The following is a 13,343-nucleotide window of genomic DNA, read 5'->3' as shown; positions in this document are numbered from 1 at the left end:
GCGTGTCAGATTAATAATGAACAATAAGATGTTGAGGGAACATTAGCCCACCCACAACGGAACACCATCTAACCAACAAGTACACAAGCAACACTGTGGGGGGGCTCCGAGGGGCTTTACCAGGAAATTTAAGATTAATGTGTGTGTGTTATACAGGTAACTGTCAAAAATAATGGGAACACTCAAATAAATGAGGGATAGAGGTGTGGTTCTTTCAGCATCCCATCAAGCTTAGGGTCATGTAGAAAAATGCTGGGCAGGCCATTATTTCAGCTACCATGGCTATAACCCCATAGGATGACAATGCACCAATCCACAAGGAACGAATGGTCACTGAATGGTTTGAGGAGCATGAAAATGATGTAAAACACATGCCATGTCTGTCTCAGTCACCAGATCTCAACCCAACTGACCACTTACGGGAGATTCTGGAGCGGCGCCTGAGACAGCATTTTCCACCACCATCAACAAAACATCTCTCCCAGTGTTCCAGACACTTGTAGAATGTATACAGTGCCTACGGAAAGTATTTAGACCCCTTGACTTTTTACATATTTTGTTACATTACAGCCTTATTCTAAAATGGATTAAATACAAATCCTCAGCACAGAGTAACCCATAATGACAAAGCGAAAACAGGTTAAGAATGTGTCCAAGGTACATATAAAAAATTTACTGAAATAGCTAATTTACATAAATATTCAGACCCTTTTGCTATGAGACTCGAAATTGAGCTCAGGTGCATCCTGTTTCTATTGATCATCCTTGAGATGTTTCTACAACTTGTTTGGAGTCCACCTGTGATAAATTCAATTGATTGGACATGTTTAAAAAAAAAAAAAGGTCCCACAGTTGCCAGTGTATGTCAGAGCAAAAACCAAGCCATGAGGTCGAAGGAATTGTCCGTAGAGCTCCTGGACAGGATTGTGTTGAGGCACAGATCTGGGGAAGGGTACCAAAAAATGTCTGCAGCATTGAAGGTGCCCAAGAACACAGTGGCATCCATCATTCTTAAATGGAAGTTTGGAACCACCAAAACTCTTCCTAGATCTGGCCGCCTGGCCAAACTGAGCAATCGGGGGAGAAGGGCCTTGGTCAGGGAAGTGACAAAGAACCTGATGGTCACTCTGACATAGCTCTAGAGTTCCTCTGTGGAGATGTGAGAACCTTCCAGAAGAACAACCATCTCTGCAGCACTCCACCAATCAGGTCTTTATGGTAGAGTGGCCAGACAGAAGACACTCCTTAGTAAAAGGCACATGACAGCCAGCTTGGAGTTTGCCAAAAGGCACCTAAAGACTCTCAGACCATGATTGATGAAACCAAGATTGAACTCTTTGGCCTGAATGCCAAGAGTTCCATCTGGAGGAAACCTGGTACCATTGTTACGGTGAAGCATGGGTGGCAGCATCATGCTGTGAGGATGTTTTTCAGTGTCAGGGACGGTAGACTAGTCAGGATCAAGGCAAAGATGAACGGAGCAAAGTACAGAGAGATCCTTGATGAAAAGCACTCTGGAGCAGGTTAGGACCTCAGACTGGGGCACAGGTTCACCTTTCAACAGGACAACGACCCTAAGCACACAGCCAACGCAGGAGTGGCTTCGGGACAAGTCTCAATGTCCTTGAGTGACCAAGCCAGAGCCCGGACTTGAACCCGATCAAACATTTCTGGAGACCTGAATAGCTGTGCAGCAACGCCTTCCATCCAACCTGACCGAGCTTGAGGGTCTGCAGAGAAGAATGGGAGAAACTCCCCAAATAATGATGTGCCAGGCTTGTAGAGTCATACCCAAGAAGACGCTAGGCTGTAATCGCTGTCAAAGGTGCTTCAACAAAGTACAGAGTAAAGGGTCCGAGTAGTTATGTAAATATGATACCAGTTTTTTATTTTTCAGAAATTAGCAACAATTTCTAAAAATCTGTTTTTGCTTTGTCATTATGGGGTATTGTGTGCCAATTGATGATAATAATTGTTTTAATGTAACATAACAAAATGTGGAAAAGGTCAAGGGGTCAGAATACTTTCCGAAAGGCACTGTACCAAGGTGCATTGAAGTTGTTCTGGCTTGTGGTGCCCAATGCCTTATTAACACACTTTATGTTGGTGCTTCCTTTATTTTGGCAGTTACCTGTAGGCTATACACTGAGTGTACAAAACATTAGCAACACCTGCTCTTTCCATTACAGACTGACCAGGTGAATCCAGGTCACCTGTTAAATCCACTTCAATCATTGTAGATGAAGGGGAGGAGACAGGTTAAAGAAGGATTTTTAAGCCTAGAGACAATTGAGACATGGACTGTGTATGTGTGCCATTCAGAGGGTGAATGGGCAAGATGAAAGATTGAAGGGCCTTTGAACAGGGTATGTTAGTAGGTGCCAGGCACACTGGTTTGAGCGTGTCAAGAACTGCACCGCTACTGGGTTTATCATGCTCAACAGTTTCCTGTGGGTCAACATGGGCCAGCATCCCTGTGGAATGCGTTCGACACCCTGTAGAGTCCATGCCCCAACAAATTGAAGCTGTTAGGTATTAGGTAGGTGTTCCTATTGTTGTGTATACTGTACCGTTGTGCTGGTGTTGGGAACACAGTCATAGGAGATGCCCACTGGAATCAGGTGGACGTCAGGCACCACTCCCTCTCTCACAGCCAGTCTGATGCGTGCCAACCATTGCCCTCCTCGCCAACTCTCTCCTGACACACACACACTCAGTACCTGGCCTTCACACAGCAACTCACCAACCAACTACACACATAAAGAGAGAGGGGGGGTGCGGAGCAGTTGGAGAAAAACACGTTTTGGAATGCAATAATCTGATAAATTACCCAACCATAACGTAATGACAACCTCCAATAAGAGGGGTGGGGGACCAGAGAAGGAGAAGAGAGGATAGAGAAATAGGAGAGCTAGGAGTAGTCGATGCCTCCAGTCCAAAGCATCTGTCCCTACTGAGAGGTTGAAAAGACAAGGATGATAAGGAAAGAGGGGATGATGAACAGAGAAAGAGAGAGGTACAGTGCCTTGCGAAAGTATTCGGCCCCCTTGAACTTTGCGACCTTTTGCCACATTTCAGGCTTCAAACATCTCTGCAGTTCATCCAGAGTGATCATAGGCCTCTTGGCTGCATCTCTGATCAGTCTTCTCCTTGTATGAGCTGAAAGTTTAGAGGGACGGCCAGGTCTTGGTAGATTTGCAGTGGTCTGATACTCCTTCCATTTCAATATTATCGCTTGCACAGTGCTCCTTGGGATGTTTAAAGCTTGGGAAATCTTTTTGTATCCAAATCCGGCTTTAAACTTCTTCACAACAGTATCTCGGACCTGCCTGGTGTGTTCCTTGTTCTTCATGATGCTCTCTGCGCTTTTAACGGACCTCTGAGACTATCACAGTGCAGGTGCATTTATACGGAGACTTGATTACACACAGGTGGATTGTATTTATCATCATTAGTCATTTAGGTCAACATTGGATCATTCAGAGATCCTCACTGAACTTCTGGAGAGAGTTTGCTGCACTGAAAGTAAAGGGGCTGAATAATTTTGCACGCCCAATTTTTCAGATTTTTATTTGTTAAAAACGTTTGAAATATCCAATAAATGTCGTTCCACTTCATGATTGTGTCCCACTTGTTGTTGATTCTTCACAAAAAAATACAGTTTTATATCTTTATGTTTGAAGCCTGAAATGTGGCAAAAGGTCGCAAAGTTCAAGGGGGCCGAATACTTTCGCAAGGCACTGTATATAGCAGGACAGACAAGTGGATTATGAATGTGTGAGATATATGTACATACATACACAGTTGAAGTCGTTAGTTTATTTACACACTCAGTTTCACAATTCATGACATTTAACCCTAGCAAAAATTCCTTGTCTTAGGTCAGTTAGGATCACAACTTGATTTTAAGAATGTGAAATGTCAGAATAATAGGAGAGAGAATGATTTGTTTCAGCTATTATTTCTTTCATCACATTCCCAGTGTGTCAGAAGTTCACATGCTACCAAATGCTAATTGAGTGTATTGCCTTTAAATTGTTTAACTTGGGTCAAACATTGTTTAACTTGGGTCAAACATTTTGGGTAGCCTCCCACAATATAATTTTGGCTCATTCCTCCAGACAGAGCTGGTGTAACCGAGTCAGGTTTTTAGGCCTCCTTTGCTCGAACGCGCTTTTTCAGTTCAGCCCACAAATTTTCTCTAGGATTGAAGTCAGGGCTTTGTGATGGCCACTCCAATACCTTGACTTTGTTGTCCTTAAGCCATTTTCCCACAACTTTGGAAGTATGCTTGGGGTCAATGTCCATTTGGGAGAACCATTTGCGACCAAGCTTTAACTTCCTGACTGATGTCTTGAGATGTTGCTTCAATATATCCACATAATTTCCCTGCCTCATGATGCCATCTATGTTGTGAAGTGCACCAGTCCCACCTGCAGCAAAGCACCACAACATGATGCTGCCACCCCGTGGTTCACGGTTGGGATGGTGTTGTTCGGCTTGCAAGCATCCCCCTTTTTCCTCCAAACATAGCGATGGTCATTATGGCCAAACAGTTCTTTTTTTTGTTTCATCAGACCAGAGGACATTTCTCCAAAAAGTACGATCTTTCTCCCCATGTGCAGTTGCAAACCGTAGTCTGGCTTTTTTATGGCGGTTTTGGAGCAGTGGCTTCTTCCTTGCTGAGCAGCCTTTCAGGTTATGTCGATATAGGACTCGTTTTACCGTGGATATAGATACTTTTGTACCCGTTTCCTCCAGCATCTTCACACGGTCCTTTCTGTTGTTTTGGGATTGATTTGCACTTTTCACACCAAAGTACGTTCATCTCTAGGGGATAGAACGTGTCTCCTTCCTGAGCGGTATGACGGCTGCGTGGTCCCATGTTTATACTTACGTACTATTGTTTGTACAGATGAACGTGGTACCTTCAGGCATTTGGAAATTGCTCCCAAGAACCAGACTTGTGGAGGTCTACAATTTTTTTCTGAGGTCTTGGCTGATTTCTTTTGATTTTCCCATGAGTTTGAAGGTAGGCCTTGAAATACATCCACAGGTACACCTCCAATTTATTCAAATGAAGTTAATCAGAAGCTTCTAAACCATGACATCATTTTCTGGTATTTTCTAAGCTGTTTAAAGGCACAGTCAACTTAGTGTATGTAAACTTCTGACCCACTGGAATTATGATACATTGAATTATAAGTGAAATAACTTGTCTGTAAAGAATTGTTGGAAAAATTACTTGCATCATGCACAAAGTAGATGTCCTAGCCAACTTGCCAAAACTATAGTTTGTTAACAAGAAATTTGTGGAGTGGTTGAAAAGCAAGTTTTAATGACTCCAATCTATGTGTATGTAAACTTCCGACATCAACTGTGTGTGTATATATATTAGAGGTCGACCGATTTATCGGAATGGCCGATTAATTAGGGCCGATTTCAAGTTTTCATAACAATCGAAAATCGGTATTTTTATATATATACATACAATATATATATATACAGTGGGGCAAAAAAGTATTTAGTCAGACACCAATTGTGCAAGTTCTCCCACTTAAAAAGATGAGGCCTGTAATTTTCATCATAGGTACACTTCAACTATGACAGACAAAATGAGAAAAAAAAATCCAGAAAATCTCATTGTAGGATTTTTAATGAATTTATTTGCAAATGATGGTGGAAAATAGGTATTTGCACGCAGAGTCAGGGTATATTCAACAGTTTGGGCAGCCCGGCTCATTGTGAACTAATTTGACAGATTTATACGTAATTATGACATAACATTGAAGGTTGTGCAATGTAACAAGAATATTTATAGACTTAGGGATGTCACCCGTTAGATAAAATACCGAACGGTTCCGTATTTCACTGAAATAATAAACATTTTATTCTAGAGATGATAGTTTCCGGGTTCGACCATATTAATGACCTAAGGCCATTTCTGTGTGTTGTTATAATTAAGTCTATGATTTGATAGAGCAGTCTGACTGAGCGATGGTAGGCAGCAGCAGGCTCGTAAGCATTCATTCAAAACAGCACTTTCTTGCGTTTTGCCAGCAGCTCTTCGCAAGCACAGAGCTGTTTATGACTTCAAGCCTATCAGCCTAATGGCTGGTGTAACCGATGTGAAATGGCTAGCTAGTTAGCGGGGTGTGCGCTAATAGCGTTTCAAACATCACTCGCTCTGAGACTTGGAGTAGTTATTCCCCTTGATCTGCAAGGGCCGCGGCTTTTGTGGAGCGATGGGTAACGCTGCTTGAAGTGTGGCTGTTGTGTTCCTGGTTCGAGCCCAGGTAGGGGCGAGGAGAGGGACGGAAGCTATACTGTTACACTGGCAATACTATAGTGCCTATAAGAACATCCAATAGTCAAAGGTATATGAAATACAAATGGTATGGAGAGAAATAGTCCTATAAATACTATATTAACTACAACCTAAAACCTCTTACCTTGGAATATTGAAGTCTCATGTTAAAAGGAACCACCAACTTTCATATGTTCTCATGTTGAGCAAGGAACTCAAACGTTAGCTTTTTTACATGGTACATATTGCACTTTTACTTCTCCAACACTTTGTTTTTGCATTATTTAAACCAAATTGAACATGTTTTATTATTTATTTGAGGCTAAATGGATTTTTATTGATGTATTATATTAAGTTAAAATAAGTGTTCATTCAGTATCGCTGTAATTGTCATTATTACAACAACAACAAAAAATAAAACGTCCGGCTTTTTTGGTCCTCCAATAATCGGCATCGGCGTTGAAAAATCATAATTGGTCGACCTCTAGTATATATACATAAGTGTGTGTGTGCACGCACGCACGCACGCACACACACACACACAGCAGGACGGATCAGTGATACTATAGGATGAGCTGCAGTAGCTAGATGCTGCCAGAGCCTCAAGTTGTGTTTTTGCTTCTCATACAGAGTGAATTAAATTACTATTGACCAGCAGAAGAGCAGCCCTGTGAAATGAACTCAATAAACTAGCAGGTCTATTAACAATGATGCACAGCCAATAGAAATACACACACAACTGCCTCCCTCCCTTTTCCCCTTACTTCCTCCTCCTCTCTCCTCTCCAGCCAACACAGATGCCACAGATTCTCTAGTGAGATTCAGACTTGCTGTTAATGGGAGTAGAACCAGAGCTGGAGTGGGATGGAGCCGGGGCTGACAGTGGGGGATGGAGCTAGAGTGTGGGATGGAGCCGGAGATGGGTCTGACAGTGGGGGATGGAGCCGGAGTGGTGGATGGAGATGGGGCTGACAGTGGGGGATATTGCCGGAGTGGTGGATGGAGATGGTGCTGACAGTGGGGGATGGAGCCGGAGTGGTGGATGGAGATGGGTCTGACAGTGGGGGATGGAGCTGGAGTGTGGGATGGAAATGGGGCTGACAGTGGGTGATGGAGCCGGAGATGGGGCTGACAGTGGTGTATGGAGCCGGAGTGGTGGATGGAGATGGGGCTGACAGTGGGGGATGGAGCTGGAGTGTGGGATGTAAATGAGGCTGACAGTGGGGGACAGAGCTGGAGATGGAGCCAGGCTGGGTTCGGGTTGAAGTTCTGCCATCAGCATGCCAAGGAGTGCAATAAAGATGGCGCACGTGTGTGTGTGTTTTACCCGAATTCCATTTCTCCCCTTCCCCTGACGTACGAAGGTCTCTCGAATCCACTTGTTGATGGAGACAGACTTACGGAGGTCATGACTGATGAGTAGAGGTTGTCGGTCTCTGCTTCCTGTTCTGTGATTGGATCTGGTGGGAGGAGGACAACGCCAAGTCTCTGCAGGACTGACCTATAAGAACAGGTTATACCAGTCAGGTGACAGGAAGAGTAGAGCAGCCAAACTGCCATACCAGGTTGCCTTTTTGTCAATCACTGACTGTCTGTGTGTGTGTGTGTCTGCACACGCGCGTACCTAAACCAGTTGTTGTGTATCTGTAGGTGACAGAGTGTGTATGGCACTCTCAGGTTGTGACAGAAGAGAACCAGTGGGATGAGAGCATAGTCCACGATACTCTGAGGCACACACACATACACCAGTGACGCACCCTGAAAAACAAAACGCATTACACACATTCATTCCTCCAATCGACCTTCTACACACACACACACCTACATATCTTCTTACACTCCGATCAAAATGTCTGTGTGTGCGTTCGCCAAAATTTCCTAGGGGGATGCAACCTTTATTTGAGGGGTAAAATATCCTTAAATAGCCTATAGGTACACCTAAAATATGTCATGAGTCTTGTTAAAATATGTAGAATTGCAGTAAATTAGCTTCAAAACATTTATTTTACTGTGGTTATAGCGTCATTTAATACATTTTTTGTTTATTTTAACCTTTATTTAACTAGCCATGTCAGTTACGAACAAATACTTATTTACAATGACGGCCTACACCGGTCCAAACCCGGATGACGCTGGGCCAATTGTGCGCCACCCTATGGGACTCCCAATCACGGCCGGTTGTGATACAGCCTGGATTCGAACCAGGGTCTGTAGTGACAGATGTGCCTTAGACCACTGCGCCACTCGGGACCCCATCACTATTGATTTAATATAGAGCCCTAGAACGACCTTGTCTGACGACTCAAACTGAATTATTCCGCTGCTCTATGTTCAACTACATACTTCAGTCAGACTGCCATCGTTGAAGTCGTTTGTGGTGACGTCAAAATGAGGGGTGTTGTACAAAATAAAGTCATCAGTGATTGGATCATCTCTAATCAGAGTATCAACGGCAATTACGAATTTTCAAAATGCAGCTTTACCCATGTGCGTTCTGGCTCTGGCCCAACGCATCAGTTTCTAGGACCACTAAGAAAGGTTCAAATGTCTTTGAGTTCTAGAAATAGTCGGGGAGGTACTCAGATCCAGCCTCTAACGTCCATGGGCATTTGGCCGGAGCAAGGAGTTTGGGTAACCAGGCAAAATGTCTGTATGACAGTGTGTGCGTGTGTGAGTGAGTACCTGCTTTGAGGCTCTGTGCAGGGGAGCCATGTGGTTCAGGTTGACCTGAACACTGCAGAACACTGACCCAAACGCCTTCAGCAACACCCAGCCGACCAGCCTGGAGAGAGTGAGAGAGACAAACGCTTCAGCAACACCCAGCCTGGAGAGAGAGAAAAACCCCTTCAGCAACACTCAGCCTACCAGCCTGGAGAGAGAAACCCCTTCAGCAACACTCAGCCTACCAGCCTGGAAAAAGAGAGAAACCCCTTCAGCAACACTCAGCCTGAAGAGAGAGAGAGAAAAAACCCTTCAGCAACACTCAGCCTGAAGAGAGAGAGAGAAAAACCCCTTCAGCAACACTCAGCCTACCAGCCTGGAGAGAGAGAGAAACCCCTTCAGCAACACTCAGCCTGAAGAGAGAGAGAAAAACCCATTCAGCAACACTCAGCCTGAAGAGAGAGAGAAAAAACCCTTCAGCAACACTCAGCCTGAAGAGAGAGAGAGAAACCCCTTCAGCAACACTCAGCCTGAAGAGAGAGAGAGAAAAACCCCTTCAGCAACACTCAGCCTGAAGAGAGAGAGAGAAAAACCCCTTCAGCAACACTCAGCCTGGAGAGAGAGAGAGAAAAACCCCTTCAGCAACACTCAGCCTGGAGAGAGAGAGAAAAACCCCTTCAGCAACACTCAGCCTGAAGAGAGAGAGAGAAAAACCCCTTCAGCAACACTCAGCCTGGAGAGAGAGAGAAAAACCCCTTCAGCAACACTCAGCCTGGAGAGAGAGAGAAAAACCCCTTCAGCAACACTCAGCCTGAAGAGAGAGAGAGAGAAACCCCTTCAGCAACACTCAGCATGGAGAGAGAGAGAAAAACCCATTCAGCAACACTCAGCCTTGAGAGAGAGAGAAACCCCTTCAGCAACACTCAGCCTGAAGAGAGAGAGAGAAAAACCCCTTCAGCAACACTCAGCCTGGAGAGAGAGAGAAAAACCCCTTCAGCAACACTCAGCCTGAAGAGAGAGAGAGAGAAACTCCTTCAGCAACACTCAGCCTGGAGAAGAGAGAGAGAAACCCCTTCAGCAACACTCAGCCTGGAGAGAGAGAGAAAAAACCCTTCAGCAACACTCAGCCTGAAGAGAGAGAGAAAAACCCCTTCAGCAACACTCAGCCTGAAGAGAGAGAGAAAAACCCCTTCAGCAACACTCAGCCTGGAGAGAGAGACAAATATCCCTTCAGCAACACTCAGCCTGGAGAGAGACAAATATCCCTTCAGCAACACTCAGCCTGGAGAGAGACAAACATCCCTTCAGAAACACTCAGCCTGGAGAGAGACAAACATCCCTTCAGCAACACCCAGCCTGGAGAGAGAGACAAACACCTTCAGCAACACCCAGCCTACCAGTCTGGGGGGGGGGGGAGAAAGAGAGAGACGCATTCAGCAACACCCAGCCTGGAGAGAAACAAACCCCTTCAGCAACACTCAGCCTAGAGAGAGACAAACCATAAAAATATAGCTGTATGTGAGCTCAATCAATGAATTATTAATTTATTTTATAAACCCCTTTCAACCTCAGCAGTTGTCACAAATTGCTTTACAGAGCTCTCAGGAGTGCTCGAATTCTAAAGATAGTGTTTGTGAGGGAAGGATAGGAGAAACATGACACTGATATGGAGAAAGCACGGGGTAAACCCATTTCAATTTAATCACTTTAATCAGTTCTTTGTAGTTTGACAACCCTGTTTGTAAGCTTTTAAATGATATCAAACTTTTAGATTTTCCAGTGATGAAGACATTTATAGCCTGAATGTCCAAAAAGTCACCTTTAGAGCACTTCTACAATGGACAAAAATTGAAAGTTTTGTTGAAATCAAAAGGGATGCTATGAAAAAGTAAATGAATTCAAATGGATTTACCCGGAGGGGGAGGGGTAGAAAGAGAGAGGAGATAAAGAGGGTCAGATGACACTGGCTGGAAATTAGATGGAAGTTGTGGGGGGAGAGAGCGCGGGTGGAGAGAAGTAGACAGATGTTAAAGACAACCACAATAGAATTCCAATGACCGAGTATATCTACTGGGGATGAAATTGAAAAGAGAATTTTCAATTCCATCCAGGACTACATTATATTCCACCATCTACAGAATCTGAAAGGCAGTGAAATTCAGAAGGCAGGTCAAATTAACTCCAAGACAGGATTTCAATGACAATGGTATTCCAAAAACAAATTCCAAGATTTATGGAACAGACAGAGTTAATCCCAAATGGCACCCTATTCCCTACTTTTGATAGGGCTCTATGGGCCTTTTGGGACGCACCCACTGCCGGACAGACAGACCCACCGTAGAAGCTGTGGAGAGATGCAGGTGTTGATGAGGGGGATGTAGGGGGTAAGGTGGGTGAGTGAACCCCAGGTGTCTCCCCCTGCTGGTGCTATGTCTGGTGAGGAGAGAGCCTTCTGAACCCTGAAACACACACACGTTGGGATAGGCAACAGGACAAAACAGCCATTTTACTTAACATGTGCACAAACACGTATGCATGCACTCATACACACATATCCACTTGAGCTTGGGTGAGCTCCCAGCCATCAAGGACGTACATGCAAGGGGGTGTCTGAGAAAGGCCAGAAAATTGCTAAAGACTCCAGCCACCCGAGACATGAACTGTTCGCCATGCTCCCGTCCGGCAGATGGTACCGGTGCATCAAAGCTCAGAACGACAGACTCTTACAGTTTTTATCCCCTGACCATAAGACTGTTAAAAGGCTAACAACTACTACTCACCCTCACACCTACACTCCTGCTAAAATCCTTAATGATTATATTTATTATTTCCACTATGATGCTGTTCATTGATTGCCATTATCTATCCATTTTATCCTGCTATTGGCCACTATTACTCCCATTCACATTTATACACTCACTGGACAGTTTATAAGGTACCCCCATCTAGTACTGGGTCGGACCCCCTCTGCCTCCAGAACAACCTGAATTATTCAGGACAAGGATTCTACAAGGTGTCGGAAATGTTGGTTGCTCAATTGGTATCAAGGGACCTATCGTGTGCCATGAAAACATTCCCCACACAAGTACACTACCAGCCTGTACGAACCAGGATGGGGCCATGGACTAATGCGGCTTACGCCAAATCGTGACTGTCATCCAGCATGACGCAACAGAAACCAAGATTCGTCGGACTAGGCAATGTTTTTCCACTCAATTGTCCAGTGTTGGTGATTGTGTGCCTACTGGAGCCGATTCGTCTATTTTTTAGCTAATAGGAGTGTAACCCGATGTGGTCGTCTGCTGCAATAGACCATCCGTGACGAGGATCGACACGTTATGCATTACGAGATGCCGTTCTGACCACAATTGTTGTACTGCACCGTTATTTATCAATTTGTGGCCCACCTGTTAGCTTGTATGATTCTTGCCATTCTCCTTTGACCTCTCAACAAGCTGTTTTCGCCCACAGGACTGCCGCTGACTGGATGTTTTTTGTTTGTCGCACCCTTCTTAGTAAACCCTAGACACGGTCAAGAAGAAAGGCCAAGGAGGGCATTCGTTTGAGTTACTGTATCTGGCACGCCTGGCACCGACGATCATACCACGGTCAAAGTTGCTTAAGCCACTCGTTTTGCCTATTCTAACATTGACTCATTGTACGTAGGAGCAAACCATTTTCGTGAACGGGGTGGTGTACCTAAAACTGGCATGTGAGTATCTGCTGGTCCCAGTGGTTTTCAATTAATGTGGTCTTGTTTTTTCCAGAGAGAGAGAGTTTTGATACATAGCGATCCATTTGTTATATGTCTGTAGGAGCAATCCATTTTTGCTATACTATTCTTTTAGTGATAACTGTACTGTTGGGTAGAGCTTGCAAGTTAAACATTTACGCTTCGAACACACCGACAGCGTCAATGGGCAAAATAGTATGCAGCATCATCTGGATATGTGTGCAACAAAAGTTACATTCACCTACAGTAAAATTCACCTTCTGCTACCATTTCTGCTACCATTTCTGTCAAGCCGTATACACATAGTTTAACGCATACGTTCAATAAATCCAACATCTGCACCACACCGAAAGCACTGCAACTGCCTCTGCAACACAATGCTGCACAGCAAACTCAGCGTTTCATTGGAAATGAATGTACTTCTGGTGTACCAAAATGCAATGACGCCGTCGGTGTGTTCGAAGCGTTAACTGTACCTTTGCATGCAACAACACAACACACACATACAGGTACCTGTTGCTTTGGGAGACTCGCTCCACTCTGTCAGTAGCAGGACTAGGGTAGACCCTGCAGCCTCTGACCAACAGCACACAGCACACTCTCCTCACCAGCCAACCACGATACCTACAACGCCCAGGAAAC

General features: G+C 44.5%; 1 protein-coding gene across 3 annotated transcripts in view; it reads right to left on the bottom strand.

The window, feature by feature from the left end:
- gpat2 (glycerol-3-phosphate acyltransferase 2, mitochondrial) overlaps positions 1-13,343 on the bottom strand; it is a 39,014-nt gene that overhangs the window by 13,814 nt on the left and 11,857 nt on the right. For all 3 annotated transcript variants that reach the window (XM_031829875.1, XM_031829877.1, XM_020490254.2), the window contains exons 5-10: positions 13,215-13,325; positions 11,305-11,427; positions 8,990-9,089; positions 7,932-8,065; positions 7,709-7,808; positions 2,571-2,750 (exon numbers count right to left, since the gene is read on the bottom strand). In XM_031829875.1, coding sequence (XP_031685735.1) covers positions 2,571-2,750; positions 7,709-7,808; positions 7,932-8,065; positions 8,990-9,089; positions 11,305-11,427; positions 13,215-13,325 — 748 coding nt within the window. The remainder of the gene's footprint in view (positions 1-2,570; positions 2,751-7,708; positions 7,809-7,931; positions 8,066-8,989; positions 9,090-11,304; positions 11,428-13,214; positions 13,326-13,343) is intronic.

Source organism: Oncorhynchus kisutch, linkage group LG8 (assembly GCF_002021735.2).
Source record: "Oncorhynchus kisutch isolate 150728-3 linkage group LG8, Okis_V2, whole genome shotgun sequence".
NCBI classification, from domain to species: domain Eukaryota; kingdom Metazoa; phylum Chordata; class Actinopteri; order Salmoniformes; family Salmonidae; genus Oncorhynchus; species Oncorhynchus kisutch.
Note: the sequence above shows the minus strand (reverse complement) of the source record. Positions and strands in the feature narration are given on the sequence as shown.